General features: G+C 33.0%; 3 protein-coding genes across 3 annotated transcripts; all 3 read right to left on the bottom strand.

Annotated features, from left to right (window-relative positions):
- Positions 1 to 298: 298 nt before the first annotated feature.
- Positions 299 to 3,268, bottom strand: LOC107959537 (exocyst complex component SEC15A). The gene is made up of 2 exons (XM_016895612.2): positions 3,056 to 3,268; positions 299 to 2,862 (listed from the first exon to the last, which is right to left on the bottom strand). Exon 2 carries the CDS (start codon positions 2,843 to 2,845, stop codon positions 479 to 481), a length of 2,367 nt encoding a protein of 788 aa, XP_016751101.1. The 5' UTR covers positions 2,846 to 2,862; positions 3,056 to 3,268; the 3' UTR covers positions 299 to 478.
- A 2,465-nt stretch (positions 3,269 to 5,733) lies between these two features.
- On the bottom strand, positions 5,734 to 8,426 carry LOC107959538 (uncharacterized). Its single transcript, XM_016895614.2, has 2 exons — positions 8,194 to 8,426; positions 5,734 to 6,157 (listed from the first exon to the last, which is right to left on the bottom strand). Exons 1-2 carry the CDS (start codon positions 8,267 to 8,269, stop codon positions 5,940 to 5,942), a joined length of 294 nt encoding a protein of 97 aa, XP_016751103.1. The 5' UTR covers positions 8,270 to 8,426; the 3' UTR covers positions 5,734 to 5,939.
- Positions 8,427 to 12,630: 4,204 nt separating this feature from the next.
- LOC107959539 (uncharacterized) lies at positions 12,631 to 15,176 on the bottom strand. Its single transcript, XM_016895615.2, has 2 exons — positions 14,868 to 15,176; positions 12,631 to 13,067 (listed from the first exon to the last, which is right to left on the bottom strand). Exons 1-2 carry the CDS (start codon positions 14,941 to 14,943, stop codon positions 12,850 to 12,852), a joined length of 294 nt encoding a protein of 97 aa, XP_016751104.1. The 5' UTR covers positions 14,944 to 15,176; the 3' UTR covers positions 12,631 to 12,849.
- Positions 15,177 to 17,996: the final 2,820 nt, after the last annotated feature.

Raw genomic sequence — 17,996 nt, 5'->3', positions numbered from 1 at the left:
AAAATGATTTTAATTTTTTTTAACTTAATTGGTATATAATTAACTCGTGATACAAATTTAATTAAATTGAGATATAGTTTTATAATATCCTATAAATGGTAGTGCAATCAAAACGTGATTAATAATCAAACGAATGAATTTGAATATAATGCTTGGCTTTAATAGCACACACTTAATAAATTCTTATATTTTAAATTTGATTATAAATAATAAAAAATAAAGTTAAAAACGATATGAAAGACATTTAAATATTTCATAAGGTCTGATGTTGGATTGAAAAAAAAAAAAACTCTGATGCTGCATAACATAATAATACTTCTTTTGAAGGATGAAATAGAAATAGCAAGAGCTTCTCCGCCTTGTAATGTACGCAAACAACATTTTGAAACCCAATTTTAAAGAAAAAGGTAGAATAGAAATAGGAAGGGCTTCTTACCCTTGTAATGCACGCAAGCATCATTTTAAATCCTAATTTTTGTCAATTGAAGTCTTTCAATCTTTTCTTGAGGACGTCCATGGATTTCTTGCGTGAATTTGTTTTAGTGTTTCTGTTAGAAAGGCTTCCAAAGATGCCATCAGCTGAATCCTTGAATTTATCACAGATGATACCCACTTTCTTGTAATCCAAGGCATTGTAATTTTTCTGCCGTATTACAGGATTCATGAAATTCTCTGGCTGGCTGCTAGACAATAGGTTTATCAACTGTCGAGCTTCAATCAAGCAACCACGGAAACTACCATCCTTGTATACCTCCTTTAGCCCCGTGCTTTCGAACCTCTCATCCGCGAAATTCTCTAGCATCTTGAGATCGTTGTTGATTACAATCACCGCATTGGCGTTGAACCTCTTCACGCTGTCACTGAGAAATGCTGCAACTATGGAATTGGATATATGCTCGAGAGCGCCACTCCCAACCTTATATAAAGCATCCAGCGGTAGGATTTGTTGTGCTTTCGATAACAGTGTCTCAAGGTAAAAAACCACCTCGTTCATATAGTCGTTTTTGTTTTGGGCTAACTCTTCTGATGTCCAGTTTATGTTTTCTGTGAGTGCCATGAACTCTTCCAACTTACTATGTACCAGATTCAGGAGAGCCAGATAAGCTTCATCCCTTGATGTCTTTAAGATTGCCTGGGCTGTCAAACCAGCTCGAGGCCTCTCGACCGCCCGAACTGGAATCCCGCACAGTTGGGCCGCATGTTGTACAAAAAAGTCACAAGCTCCTTCAAGGTACGATATATTTGCAGCAATCTGCATGGCTTGAGACTCACCAAGGCCAGTGCTATGAACTTTATTAATGATAACTTCATTAAGCACATCAATCAAGAGCTTGTCTAAATACTTCCTCACTGTATCATAAAAGTTACAATTCACTCCATGAGACAAGTAATCGACGGAGCCTTTGATAAATGATCGAACGACACGACATGAATCAGGCACCATAGAGGAGAATGGGGCAATGTACGGAAAAGCCGGCATTATATCTGAAGCCTGAAGATGAAATGCCAGAACATTACTTTCATAGTCTGCATCCTTCTTCATTACCATCTGCTCACAGGTATCATCTGAAAAGATGTTAGAAATCTGCTGGCGACACTCTTCGAGAAGAAGGTCATGGTATTTGTCTCGGCTCTTGTCTAATACCTCGAGAATCGAACCCACCTTGTAGCCATACTGTGTAAGAGCTGCCCCAAGAAGAGTGATATAGTCCTTCACCAAGAGAAGGTGTGTTGCAGAACGCATTAGAGAAAACTGTGTTTCCAAAACCGATGTCACTTTAGCCACAGTTGTTTCCCACATTGTCTCGACTTGTTCATCCGACAACAAACCTCCCGAGGTCCTTAACACCCTATCTTCCACAATGAAGTAACCTGCAATTTGAGCGAGATAAACATGATGCGATTCGACAAATGCTTGCGAGGAAGAGATTTGCAAGTCCGAAGTGAGCTGCAACATTCGATTCTTGTAGTAATATTCGCGAAACTGCTCTTGGAGTCCAAGGCAGGCATGGATGTGATACGAGCGATGAAGAGGCGTGAGATCAAACTTCAAAGGAGATTCCTCGGAAACTTCTTCATCTAAAGTATAAACAAACTCCATCCCGTACATGTTCATTTCCTCGGCTTTTCTCTGTCGTTCGAGTGTTTCCTCCTCTCTCTGGCGAGCCGATGCGGCATGGCCTATTGCGGTTTGTCCAATATTCTTAGCAGAACTCCTGATGTGAACCAGCCACTCATTAAAATGTGTAGTCACTTTCTTCTCAACATGTGCTTTGATTATAGGAATGGCTTTTTCTATAACAATCTTGATTTTATTCACAGGGATGTTCTTCAAGTAGTTCTTCTCGATCAAATCCACAGCTTTTAAAGCAAGGTAAAACTGGCCTGCTGAAAGGTGAGTGTTGCATTTAACACAAAGCTGCAACACTTCAATGCAAATCTTGGACATTTTAATCGCCTCGGTGACACTTTTCTTAATGGAATAAGATTCAAGAAGCTCTTCAAGTTTGAGCAGCAAGGCACTCCCTACCTCTTGCAGCCTGAAATTATCGCTGGCGAGGTCGCTTTTGAGCTCTTCAGCATCGACCAAGACGCCCCGGAGCTCATCCACGGCACGAATGAATTCCTCATAGTGAGTCTTGCAGAGCTCCTCGATCTCCACTTCTTTCTTCTTCATGAGATGCTTCAGTTGCTGAACCAGCGGCTCCGGCCGCCCCATTTCAAAGGCATGTCTAACGAGGGGACCTAAATCGTCACCATTTCCAATCAAAGTTGCGAGCACCAAGTCTTCCCCTGTCTCCCCATTCTCTATAGCTGTCCTCCTCTTGGGTGGTTTCGCATCCATTGTTCAATGAACAAACGCTACGAATACAAACATTACAAGAATAAAAAATAAAAAAAAACACGGGAAAGGACTTGATAGAGATCCCAATATGATTCAAAACATATAGAAACAACAGAACTCGAAATTTATCAACATAAGCAAAAACAACATGCAACGCAACACATTTGTAAGGGAAAAATAACACGACCAAAAAAGAATTCTTAATTGTACCTTAAAGCAAGGCAGCTGAATGTCTGATCTCAAATGGTTGCGAAGGAAAGATGTTTTCTTTGGGGTCAGATTAAAATGAAAAAAAAAATTGAAATCAGTTCACGATATCATCATAATCATCGTTCGTGCGTGTGTTTTTCATTGTTTATTTTATTTTTGTTTTTTGGTTTTATCACAATTATTTTCGAATCTCCGTTTGTTTGTCACTGTTTTCGGAGACGACAGAGTCCATGCATCATCAATCACTATATACTTTTAAAGCTGTAATCTGCATTATATTTTAAATTTGTTATTCAATCAAAATTTTATTTTATTACATTTTATATATTTTTATTTTAATATGTACAATTTATCATTTTCGTGCTGTTAATTGATCAAAATAATGACAAAAACATTATCTTATAGGTATGAGAGTCTAGTTCGATCTAAAGTAACTCAATTTCTTACTATCAATTATAAAAAAATAATGTTATTAATTGAGTTAGTGACACAAGTTAATTCGACTCTAATGGCAACATCATGATAAACAAGTGCAATGCATTTAGTATGATTAATATGATGTGTTTATGTGTTTAAATTCGATTGTAACCGTAATTTAATCTATTTTTTTATTTTAATATCGTATATATTTAATGTGTTATTATTAATTAATTTCAAATCATACGTTTCATTAATTATTGTATTTTAATTTTAAACATGCATCTATATTTTAATTCTATGGTTTCCACACACATATGCGTGTTATAGATTTTTTAGTATATTTAGTTTATTCTATTTTTAGGTAAACTACATCGCAAGTCACTATAAAATAGCATCGTTCCTATTTTGGTGACTCTATTTTTTTTTGTTAATTCAGTTACTCTAATTAAAATAACTACTCGAATTGGTCACTGCCATTAAAAATTCGGTTAATTCATTAACAAATTGCTAACGTGACTTTTTTTTTTTTTACTTTTGACTTAAGTTAGGAACCTCTATGTAATTAGTCCAAAACACTTTTTTTGGGGGTTTATTTGCAACATAAAACTAAAGTTTGTAAGTAATCTTTTTCTTTCTTGTTTGTTTCCTAATAAAAATAACAGAGGAAAATGGTGATAGTTTTGACTCTTTTAAAACAACTCAACCCCACTCTCACCCTCAACTTGACATTCTCGTTATCGTTTCTCTTATCGTGGTTTCTAGCATTGCTATTTCTCATGGGGTTAATCAATCTCATATTGTGAATTCAATTTTCCAAGAAATCAAGCAAGCCTTAACCATCCTCATTTTCCTTTTATATTTTTCATAGGAAACAAACAAAAAAAAAAGAGAGAGAGAAAGAGAAAACTTTTGATATGTTGCAAATAACTAAAAAAGAAGAAGAAGTAGTTTTAAATAATTATAAAGAGATCCCTATCTTTATTCAAAAGTAAAAGAAATATCACACCAACAATTCATTAGTAGATTAACGAAAATTTTAACGGCATTAACTAATTCAAGCAATTATCTTAACTAGATTAACTAAATTGACAAAAAAAATTTAAATGTACGATGCTATTTCTATGTCCATTTTATAGAGGTTATATATATTTAGTTTATAATACTTTTTTGGTATCATTTTAGTTTATTAGTGATGATCAAACGAGTTAATTATTTATTTCATTCCATAATTTGTAAACTAAAAACATTTTTAAGGTAATAAAAATATTTTTTAAAATATATAGTTTCAGAAATATTCAAAAAATATATGAAAATAATATTAATTTCTAAGTTTTTGAAATATATATAGAGAAATTCTAGAACTTTGGAAATATTAGACGTTTTAAAATTTTGATTAAAATATCCAAATTTTTGAAAAAAAAAAAAGAAGAAGAAAGTAGCTCTACAAATATAGAATTATGAAAAAATTCAAAAAATTTTAAAATTAACAAAATAGGTCCAATTTTTTCGGAAAAGATTACAAAAAATAAAAAAGGGTTTTTTTGTTTTTTGGATTTTGAAAATATTCAAAACATTTTCTAAACAAAACAAAGAAAAATCATTAAAAAAATCCAAATTTTACAAATAAAAAGACTGATTTGGAATTTCTGAATTCTTTGTTAATTTTTAAAATATATAAATGGATCATTGTTGTGAATTTTAAAATTGAAGTTATCTCCCTACCTAGAATAACTCTGGAATGCACAATTTCACCATTTTATATTAAATTATTATTTTTGAAAATATTAATTTAAAATTTTATAAATGATCAACCTGAGGTGCTGCCCCTAACTGTCGCTCTCTGACCCATATTCCACGTCAGCATCAAGGAATCGAACACACCCCATAGCTCACCAAGCAAAACCTTGCATTTCGTCCTAGCTTAGCGAATCATGCACCATTTCTATCTCTGATCACAGCACCAGCTGCAGACCCTGAAGGGTTATCTTTCAATTCCCCATGAGCTTCATGAAATTGCCATCCACAACCCAATCAATGAGGGGGGTAAGATAACCTCAAATATGACAAGCTGCACCCTTGTAATTCCATGCATGTGCTTAAACATTATTCTTTATTTCAAACATTAGTCGACTTTAATTGAGGACTTGATTAATTTTTCAGCTACAAGAGCTCAGTTGAGTACTAACTTTTCTTGAGAGCTTAACTGAATTTTTTTTTACCATTAAGCCTAAAAGCAATTCCCTTACCTCACCTTCCCATGCAAAATCAAATATATTGTTTATTATTATTATCAAATAATCAATTCCCATAATTACCAACAGTTGATTGCCAACAGAAATACTAAAATCCTGCAAGTATCATCATAATCATTAAACTACATCAGTTCAAAAGCTGAAGATCACAATGGCAGTTGCTTCCATTATTGCAGGCAGCCAAACCATGCCAAGAAGGCAACCATAAAAAATCAACCAGATGCAGTCTTTTTCTGCTGGAAAATGACAGCATAGACGGGAACAAACACGCCAATGCTGAAGGCTGTCAAAACTCCAAGCGACATTGTCAGCTTCTGGTTTTTCATCCTATCCAAGTTGTACATATGCTTAGCATGGAGGTAATATGGTTCATCATGCCCATGCCCTCCTCCCATCCTTTTCACTCCAGTTGAATGAAACCCTCTATTCCCTGCCAGAAGCACAACAGATATAGCTCTTCATTTTTTAGTTTTAGATATATAATTACCCAAAAGCACAAAGGCTAAATCCCTAAAAAAGTTCCTTTCAACATTTGAGGCTTCTGGAATATGCCAACAAGCAAAAATAAACACAACTTATACCCATAACCAATTTGCAATATTATCATCCAAGTATAAAATCTTTTAAAATTCTCATTCAAACCCAAAATATACTCCAGAATCAACGGAATCATGTTCCACTCCTAATCGGAAGACCTTCCACCCACAAGTCATGGCAGTTTGTTCTGCATCACTGTCAAAGCCAGAGCATTTGGGAGAGGTCAACTAAGTTAAGAATTTAAAATGGGAAAAAATTAGTGGACCGTTCAGTTTTGCAGAATACAATGATCAAAGGGAAATACCTTGTTCTCCTTCCAATTAGGAACAAGTAAGCTAAAAGAAAGCCTAAAACAACTAAATAATTAGTGAACATGGCTTATCCGTTCATTTACTCGATCTTTCGTTCACTTCATTGTCATCTTTTTTTTTTTTTGAAAAAAGGCCACTTTAATTGTTGCTCCTATAAACCCTCACCAACATGTTTAACGTGCACATACTACTACAAATGTTTGTAAATTTATAGCACACCTAAATTCCCATCAAGGAAAAAACGAGGATAAAAGAACACGATTATAAATTACAAGACCAATATACTTCAAGACATGTGTGAGTAGATACAAAAAACTATTTCCAAGTTACCCAAAAATGGCATTAGGCCATCCATACACTTCTTCCAATAAGCCTATTGTAAAAGCTATATCAAGCAAAAACAGCCTGAAATTTCTATTTATGAGAATATATGTTATTGAGTCTAAATATGAAACACTTAAAACAAATTGGAAAAGGGTAAAGCAAGTAAATATCATAGAGTCCAAACAAATATCATGTACAAGTATGTTCTACATTTCTATTGCTGAGGAAGAAACACAAAGTATCAATTCAACCAGAGTGCTGAAAATAGCCTGTGGTCACCATAATTAGATCAATGAGTTTGCCGAAAAATGGAGGAAGTTAACTTTCATAGGTAGAGCACATAAAAACACAAGAGACAAAGGTCAAACAAATGCAAAATAAGAAAGCATCTCATATACTCGAAAACATAGAAAGAACTTTTCTATCATTTAAACAAAATCTCAGCATGTAAAAATAATAGAAACTTCCTCGTAGCCATCTAATTGCAAAATCAGCCAATTTCAAATGTAAACATAGGCTAGGGCACAACGGTAGTGGCAGGAGTTTATATAGTAACATCGAATGGAGGACTCCTCTCTAACCCACACAATCCATTAGGATTACAAACCAAAAACAAAAGCATAAAAAATTTAATTCAAATTCAGTTTACTAGAGATGTAACCATGAAAACGTCAAGTCTACAACGTTATTCACATGGGAATTGCGTTCCACATAAAATAAGTCATTGCAATTAATACAAAAATCATATAGCAGTCGTTGAAGTTCTTGAAACAAAATGCATACGCAAATGCTGATTAAAGACCGGTAGAAATCAGCATACTATGACCACAAAGCAATTCATAATCGATGTCAACCTATTCAAGAACTCCCTTAGGTTTTACTTTTCAGAAAGAGTGCTTATATACAATTATAGAACTTTCACCCTCGTAACATAAAAATTCATTTATTCGTTAAATGTTATTCAAAAGTTAATCAAACTACCCAATCCTTAATCCCTGAAAAGCATAAGGGCGAATCTATATATAGTGAGATTTGTCAGGTCAAAATCATATGATATTGTAATCCAATCAAGAACCCACAAACATAAATCAGCAACGGACGAAAAAAAAAAGGAAAAACAATTACAAATACCAATTACGCAGATCTACATAAACAGTTATGAAAACTCGATTTCAGCTAATAAAAAAAACGAAATCCAAGCACCCAGATGCTCATCTTCCATTCCTTTCCGCATTTCCTCGGCTACCAAACAAAAGGTAAATACAAGAAAAAAAATGGCTAATGGGTCACTGACCTGACTTGTAGAGAAGTGATTGAGAGGACGAAGTCAGAAACTTCGAAGCCAATCTAAGACCACCGTTCAACGCCATGGCTTTTCTTTTTCCACCCAAAAAAAAAAATACTCAATCGACGGCTGCCGTTTCCACAAAGCGGTGGCTTCTTTTTCTTTCAATTCTACTACCCGGCCGACTGTCTATAAAGAATCTAATTTAACGAATGTTACTGTTTATACTTAAAGTTAGCTTTGCATAGATTTATTATTTAATTAGTGGGCGAAATATAATATTATTTAATTAGTAAATAATAAAATAATAAAATAATTTTTCTTTTAACTTAATAAATAAATATTTATTAAAACGACGTTGTTTTATTTTTTAATTTAAAAGTTTTTAACTTTTAATTTTTTTTTCTTATTCAGATTTTCAGATAATTCGAATTTTGTAATTTATATTCGAGTTAAATTAAAAATTTTAATTTTTTATTCAAGTTAATCTGAGTAAATCGAATAACTCAAACAATTTAATTAAAATTTTAAATTTTTATCGAATTTTTCAAATCGAATCGGATTTTGCCAAAAAAATTTAGAGAGGGTTGGAATTAAATTGTATATTTGTTATGATAGTAAAAATGTAATTTCACTATTTTTAATAGTTTATATATTTATAATTTTTAAAGAATTAAATCAATTGTTTATTAATTTTAAGGGGTCAAAGTATAATTTTATCATTATTAATTTAAATTTTATCGATTATAAAAAGCACAAAAAAATTTATATTTTAAGGAGAATCGGAGCTCGTGCTAACTCCTAACTTTGCCTCTCTATATAATATATGCATATCAATTGGCGAGTTTGGATCATATTATTGATTACCCTTATATAACCCTATAAATTATAGTTGATAGTTTTTTTCTCAATGTCTCATCTTCATATCAAACTATATGCTTTGGTTTGAATTAATCTCTATTTTTAAGAGTAATTTCTAATTGAGAATGAAAATGTGAATGGGAAGACAAAGGATTTTAACTATAGCTCACAGAAGAGTTGCATAATCTAGTTTCACTTAGTTTATCAAGGAGAAGAAAATTATGAATAATTCAATTGGGTTTGAATATTGTTGATACGTGTTATCAACAGAAATGGAGAAAAAAAAAAGAAAGTATTTTGATGAAAAGGCAGATTAAAGATACCGTGTCTAAAAAATACTCCTTTAAAGAGAGTTTTTAGAAATGTATATAAAAGAAGTTTTTCTAAGTTAAATTTCAGTCGTATTAATATATATTTTACTATAACTTAATAATAAATCTAAAGTTTCTTTGCTCTTGTTTTGCCAGTGAATTGTTGCAACACTTATCAAAGGTAAATTGTGCTCTTTTTTTATGTTCAATATTTAAAAAAAAAATTATCTTTGCTTTGATGGAAATGTAGGTTGTTTTGTGGAATGGATGAGTTATATTGTATTATCTTGGGGGAGTGTGAATAATTTGCGTGGAGTATGGGTTGTGCAGCTTTCATAGTTTTGTCATCAATGGTGAAATCAGAAAAAATAATATTTAAAGATCAAAATAAAAATATAAATTATCGAGACCCAAAACTAAAAATATTATACTAAAAAATCTAAAATCTAAATTGATTTTTTTAATTTCCTAAGAGAACGAAAAATGAATTGCACCATTATAACTTATGTAGTTGAAGGGCCCTTGCCTCCTTTGAATTCACCAATATTTGTCATACTAATCTAGTTTAGAGAAATTTTGTATCTTCTTATTGTATTGTGCCTCAACTCCTCTTATATTTGTGTAATTCATCATAATAATTCAGTTTTAAAAAATATATATGTTATAATTAGTATTTTTTTTTATTTCAATAATGCTTTAAAATTACTAACATATGTTTACGAAGAAGTTAATTCCCGTAATAATTTTTTTTTTTTACAAGTACCTTTATACTTATGAGCACCAAATTTCGTTATATGTCTTGCACTACCGTGTTTTCCTAGCTTAATTGGAATCAGGGTAATGGTTAGCAGGACTTCAACATCCATAGGTGTAAATGTCCTTGTCAAAATTTTAAAACTATAAATTGTAACTATTCATATATTTTGTAACGACTGCGGGTATTATTTAAACAAACATTGATATTTATAGGTGTCGAGATTATAATAAAATATTTAAAAATATAAATCTTAATTTGTAAATGACTTTTTTACAAGTGATAAAATATTGAAAATTTAAAAATTAACCTTACCACTTATGAGCGTCAAAGTCTTATCAGAATTCTTTAACCTGAAAACCTATAAAAACATCCAACTTATTTATTTTATCACCAAAAAATAAAAACCCAAACTTTCATCATTTGCATTGTATACTATCCTACATACTCAATTTTTTCTATATTTGGATTTTGAAACATATCATAGTGACTACCTTCTTATTGAGATTAGAAAAATCTTTAGTGGACGGGTTTCACAATAATGCAAAAATATAATGGCCTAACAATTAAAACAATTCCTCACTTAAAAGATATTGGTTTCTATCACGTTAGTCAAAGTGAGAAATTTATTTTTATACTAACATTCGTTTATGCTTTGTTTGAATAATGGAGACCCAAAACCCAAAACTTATAAGTGTCATTTCCTATGTGATGAAGCTACAATAACACCAGAAGATGTAGCAGTATTGACAGACCTTTCAATGGAATGGTGTTTAGTAATGAGAATTCCTAAGTACACTCTAGCAACCAAACTTGTTGCAATATGCAGAATTATAACAATTGAGTCAAATTCACCTCTAACCTCAAGCAATGTTGGAGCAGTTGGCACTAGTCCTGTCACTGCTTGCTTCCATCTCAAATCATGTAACATCTTAAAAGTATATTGGCCTAATGTGCTCGGGCATCCACAATAATGACGAATAATGATGTGCTTGGAATTCACCTTATTTTTAACATGTATTAAAACAGACCTATTTGAACATTCACCACAACTAGTGTTGATTGTGGCTTTGACAAAGATTGTTGGACTCCAATCCTTAGCCTTTCCCTTCTTCTTAATATATCCTAGACCTCTTTTCCCAAGGCTTCTTCTTTCGGCTACAAGGATTTCATCCAATTTCTCACTACCTGTATTGAACTTTTCAAGCATCAATTGAGTTGATGTAAGACCCTTTTGAATGCCTCAAGGCTAGCATTTTTATCATCTAGAAGAGAGCTTTTTACCTCCATTTGCTTGATCAGCTATTGGTTTCCTTCCTTTAGACAAGAGTTCTCCTCCTCCAACTTGGCATTGACATCGCACATTTGTTCTTATTTCTCCAACATTATCTTGTAGGTTTACAGAAACTTAACACTAGATTCTCAAATCGAATCATCATCTGTATTAGAGTCAGTTGAGACAACGGTATTGTCTTTTGTAGTGAAGGCTACATAATTCCTCTCATGAGTATTATCTAAATACTAGCCACTTGAAGAATCCTCATTTCTCTAGGTAACACATAGGGATTTCTTCTTCTTTACACTGTTAGTACACAGCCTATATATGGCTAGAATCATCACATTGAATGCCCTTCTTCTACTCCTTGGTAGATTCTTTACCACATCTTTGTTTTTGTTTTTGGGAAAGTTCCTGATAGCCTCAAACTTCTTGTTCTTACTGGATTGCTTTTTAAAAGCCCTGTAAAAATTTTGAGTCAGCAATGCTATCTACTCTTACAATTCTTTGATAATAGTGATACCTTCAGTTGGAACTGCTCTTGTCACTTGTAAGGCAATGCTCTTATCGCCTTTAGATCTACTCCTCCTTTACTTATCCAATTTGACCTTGAAAGCCTATAGAGATCCAATAAGCTTATCTATTCTCATATTATCAATAACAGTGACTTTTATCGCGAATCTCTCAGGCAAAGATCTAGGCACCTTCCTCACTAGCTTGTGGTTTGAGTACTCATTTTCAAGGGCAAATGCTTGACTGGACAGGTCACACAACTTACTTGGAATTCACCAATAGTTTCATTTTCTTGCATATTGAAGGCCTTAAACTTGGTTGCCAACATTTGCATCTTGGATTACTTTACAATATTTGTACCACCATAGGCAGTCTCGAGAATATCCTAAGTCCACTTACTAGTAGTAGACTTGCATATCCTTTGGAATTCTTGTCCATCCACTGCAAAGAATATTGCATTCAATGCTTGTGAATTAACATTAGCTAGCTTCTCCTCCACCGTCCAAGTAAGTTCAGACTTTGGTGTTTTCACCTTGGTAGTTGGCATCGTTTCGGTACCACCCGAACTGGCCAGAACACACCATTTCATTTCATTTTGCAGACGATGGAATTACCCTCCACAACACCAAACATTACTTATTTCTCCTTTTAAAAAATGAGTAGAAATGTCGCTTGGGATAACTTCAATATTGTGGTATAGACAAAAGAAATTACATTACCTTACCTTCCCATGCAAATCCAAATATAATGTTTTTATTATTATCAAATAATCAATTCCCGTAATTACCAACAGGTGTTTGTCAAAAGAAATCCTAAAATCCTGCAAGTATCATCATAATCATCAAACTGCATCAGTTCAAAAAGCCGAAGATAACAATTCACAAAGGCAGTTGCTTCCATTATTGCAGGCAGCCAAACCATGCCATGAAGGCAAGCATAAAAAATAAAAATCAACCAGATGCAGTCTTTTTCTGCTGGAAAATGACAGCATAGATAGGAACAAACACACCAATGCTGAAGGCTGTCAAAACTCCAAGAGACATTGTCAGCTTCTGATTTTTCATCCTATCCAAGTTGTACATATGTTTAGCATGGAGGTAATACGGTTCATCATGCCCATGCCCTCCCCCCATTCTCTTCACTCCAGTTGAATGAAACCCTCTATTGCCTGCCACAACCACAACGTATTTAGCTCTTCATTTTTTGAGTTTTACACATATAATTACCACAAAGGACAAAGGCTAAATTCCTAAAAAGTTTATTTCGACATTTGAGGCTTCTGGAATAAGACAAGAAGCAAAAACAAACACAACCATTTTGCAATATTAACATCCATGTATAGGATCTTTTAAAATTCTCATTCGAACCCGAATTATACTCCAGAATCAATGGAATCGTGTTCCACTCCTAATCGGAAGACCTTCCAACCACAAGTCATGGCAGTTTATTCTGAATCACTGTCAAAGCCAGAGCATTTGGGAGAGATCAACTAAGTTAACAATTTAAACTGGGAAAAATTGGTGGATCGTTCAGTTTTGCAGAATACAATGCTCAAGGGGAAATTCCTTGTTCTTCTTCCAGTTAGGAACAAGTAAGCTAAAAGAAAGCCTAAAACCCCTAAATGATTAGTGAACATGGGTTATCTGGTCATCTACTCTATCTTTTGTTCACTCCATTTTTCATCTTTTTGAAACAAATTCCACTTTTATTGTTGCTCCTATAAATCCTCAACAGCATATTTAACATGCACATACTACTACAAATGTTTGTAAATGAATAGCACACCTAAATCCCATTCAAGGGAACAAACAGGATAAAAGAACACAATTATAAATTACAAGACCAATAAACTTCAAGACATGTGAGAGTAGATACAGAACACTATTTCCAAGTTACCCAAAAATGGTGTAAGGACATCTGTACAATTCTTCCTATAAGCCTATAGTAAAAAGCTATATCAAACAAAAACAGCCTTGAAATTATATATTATTGAGTCTAAATATGAAACACTTAAAACAAATTGGAAAAGGGTAATGCATCTAAATATCAGAGTCAAAACAAATATCATGTACGAGTATGTTCTACATTTCTTTTGCTGTGCTGAAAACAGCCAGTGGTCACTGAAATCAGATCAAGGAGTTAGCCAAAAAAAGAAGAAGTTAACTTTCAAAGGTTTAGGGTACTATGGTAACATCAATAGCCCACACAAATTGAGGACTCCTCAATAACCAACACAATCCATTAGGATATCAAACCAAAAACAAAAGCATAAAAAAATTAATTCAAGTGCAGTATCCTAGTAATATCACCATGAAAACGTCAAGTCAACAACCTTATTCACCTCGGAATTGCATTCCATATAAAATAAGATAACAAGGTCATTGCAATTGATACAAAAATCATATAGCAGTCATTGAGGTTCTAGAAACAAAATGTATAAGCAAATGCTGCTTAAGGACCCCTAGAAATCGACATACTATAACCATAAAGCAATTCACGATCCATGTCTAAATCTATTCAATAACTCCCATAGGTTTTCCTTTTCAGAAAGAGTACCTATAAAAAATTATAGAACTTTGACCCTCGTAACATAAATTTCATTTATTCGCTACGTAAAACATGGGTATTCAAAAGTTAATCAATCTACCCAATACTCAATCCCTGAAAATCATATATACAGAGAAGGGCAAATCTATACGTAGAGAGATTAGTCATGTCAGAATTATATGATATTTTAATGCAATCAAGAACCTCCACAAACATAAATCAGCAACAAACGAATAAAAAGAGAAAAAATCACAAGTACCAATTAAGCAGATCTACATAAACAGTTATGAACCCTCGATTTCAGCTAATAAAAAAAAGAATTCCTAGCACCCAGATGCTCATCTTCCATTCTTTTCCGTATTTTCTCAGCTACCAAACAAAAGTTAAATACAAGAGAAAAAATAGCTAATGGGTCACTGACCAGACTTGTGGAGAAGTGATTGAGAGGACGAAGTCAGAAACTTCGAAGCCGATCTAAGACCACCGTTCATCGCCATGGCTTTGCTTTTTCCACCAAAGAAAACCCTCAATCGACAGCTGCTGTTTCCACAAGGTGGCTTCTTTTTCTTCCAATTCTACTACCGAAGGCTTCCGACGGACAGTCTAAATAATCTATAATTCACACGTGTGATTGCGTTAAGTGGACTGGGCTTTAAACTCTTAAGACTAATTAACTTGTGTGGGGGGTGGGGGGAGGAAACGGTTCTTGAAACTCTTAAACCATTCTTTTGTTATTCGGTTAAGTCCGTGTTATTTATAGCCGAAGATTTGGGCTTTTTGTCAAGCATGTAGCGAATTGCATGTGTCCAATGGCATACCATGAACTCTTTTTTAGATATGTACGTGTTTAATTGTAACCTTTTGTTTTGTTTAAGGTGGACACCACGGGGAAGTTAGAAATATTTTTATTAGGTTAAAATTAAATTATATATTTTTATGATAGTAAAAATATAATTCTATTATTTTAATAGTCTATATCTTTATAATTTTTAAAATATTAAATTAATTTTTTTATCATTTTAGGGTTAAAAGTGTAATTTTATTATTATGAATTTATATTTTATAAATTATAAAGAGGCATAAATGAAAAGTTTTTCATTTTAAGGAAGACTGAAGCCCCTACCAGTCCCCCCGAATCTTGCCCCTAGTGGACATTGATCCTACGTGTAAGCTCGGGAGACAAGAAGTTTGGAAAAGGAAACGATAAGGGAGGAGGAAAGAAAAAAATGGAGAGATGAATAAAGAGAAAGTGAAACATGATTTTCATTAGACTTGTCCATATGTTAGGTCGCGAAGGCCTGCTGGGAGGGTTTGGTCAAAAATATAGGCCTCCAAAATAGGTTTTGGCAAAAAAAAAAAGGCTTGTTAAGAAGACGAGTCGAGCCTTGGGTAAGGTCTTTTGGGCCCCATCCCAACCCGACTCGACTTTGCAAAAAAAATCTATTTTTTGCTGTTGCTTTCCTTTATTTTGCTGTTATTATTTGGATATTGTATAACTATTGTTTTATTATTAATTTTGCTACTATTTTAGAGGCATTTGCTTATTAAGTTACACCTATCTTAGTGTTATTTAAGTATGAAAAAAAATTAATTTATTTTTAATGTTTTTAGTATTTTTGATGTATTATATTTTTTTAATTTTTTATATAAAAATAAAATCAAATATTTTAATACCGGTGGGTCGAGGCAAAAATTAAAGCCTATTTTTCGAGTCAGGTCTGAGCCTATAGACTGGACCTAGGATTTTATTAGGGCCCGACCCGAACCCAACCATGGACAACTCTAGTTCTCATATAAATGACACCTACATTGGACATGGAATAATGCACGTCGAGTTTGGAGCATGTTGCTTATCACTTTTCAATTATATATAACCCTAAAAATTATATATTGCAGTTTTTTCTTTAATGTCTCATTTTCATTTCAAACTACCTGCTTTTAGCTTTGGTTTGAATTAATCAACCCTAGAAGAGAAGGTTGATTGAAAGAGAGGGTTTTAACCATAGCTCACAATAGAGCTGCACGTTCTAGCTTTACTTAGTTCATCGAGGAAGCCTAAGCTTCCAAAGGAAGTTATGAAAGATTTACTTTCTTCAAATCCCTTAAATGCTTTCTCAATTGGGTTTCTAGTTATAGCTTCCTTTGCTTATGTTTTGCCAAAGATTTGTTGCAGCACATATCATCCTTTAATGTTTCTTATCAAAGTTTAGGGTTTTGAGGGAAATGTACGTTGTTTTGTGCAATAGGTGTGTTATACTATATTATCTCGGGGAGTTTGAATAATCAGTGCAGCCTTCTTTGGTAATATTGTTTGTACAAGTTTCATAGTTTATCATCGGTGGTGAAGTCAAATTTTTTTTATTAGGATCCAGATAAAAATATAAATTATCAGAGCCAAAGCTAAAATTTTTTATAATAAGAGCTTAAAATGATTTATTAATTTCCTAAAGGAACAACAAAATGAACTGCACCATTTTAGCCAAGGGAGTTTATGACCCTGCCTCTTTTGGATTAGTTCATATTTATCATATAAATAAATTTTGTGTCTTCATATTGTATTGTGTTCATATTTATCATATAAATAAATTTTGTGTCTTCATATTGTATTGTGTCTCGATCCCTCTTATATTGGTATAATTCATCATAATAATTCAAATTAAAGAGAAAATATAAGTTATAACTAGATTTTTTTTAATTTCAATAATGCAAAAAAATTAACTGAAATATGCTTACGAAAAAGTTAATTCCCACAATAGTTATTTTTTACGGGTACCTTGACCCTCATGGATATCTAATTCCATAGTATGTCTTGTGCCACCAAGTTTTCCTAGCCCAATTGGAACTAGGGTAATGATTAGTAGGACTTTGATACCATTAAACGTTAAGGTCCTTGTAATTTTTTTAAAATTTTAAACGGTAACCATTCATATATTTTGTAACGACTATGGATATTATTTAAATAGACCTCAATGTCCTTAGGTGTTGAGGTTATAGTAAAATATTTAACATCATAAAACTAATATTTAAATAACTTTTTGCAAATGATAAAATCTCAAAGTTTAAATTGGCCCTGTTAGAGTAGTTATCAAAGTAGTTAAGACTGTTAGTATGGTTATCAGTTGCAGTTAGTCTGTTCTAGCAGTTTCTTTATTGTACGTGTGCCTATAAATGCATGAGACTTCTACATGCATTAAACAAGAAATAATAAAAAGTAAGAAAGTCTTCTTTTCTGAATATTTTTGTATAAGTCTAACATGGTATCAGAGGTAAGTTGTTTCTTGGTGTTTTTTGCTTGATTTTCCGCTGTGTATGTTCAGTATGGCTTGCAATTCTGTTGATGCAGTTGTCGATAGTAGGATTTTTTCATCAAAGAAGATCAGTATTCTTCTTGATGATAGCAACTATTTGTTGTGGCGACAACAAGTTCTTTTGACAGTCAAAGCACACAAGCTTCAGCGTTTCTTGGATGAGAATCAAGATCCTCCTACTCAGCTTATTTCCGATGACAGTGGGGGTTGTTGTGAAAATCCAGAGTTTGCACATTTTGAGC

This window comes from Gossypium hirsutum, chromosome A05 (assembly GCF_007990345.1).
Source record: "Gossypium hirsutum isolate 1008001.06 chromosome A05, Gossypium_hirsutum_v2.1, whole genome shotgun sequence".
Classification (NCBI taxonomy): Eukaryota; Viridiplantae; Streptophyta; class Magnoliopsida; order Malvales; family Malvaceae; genus Gossypium; species Gossypium hirsutum.
Note: the sequence above shows the minus strand (reverse complement) of the source record. Positions and strands in the feature narration are given on the sequence as shown.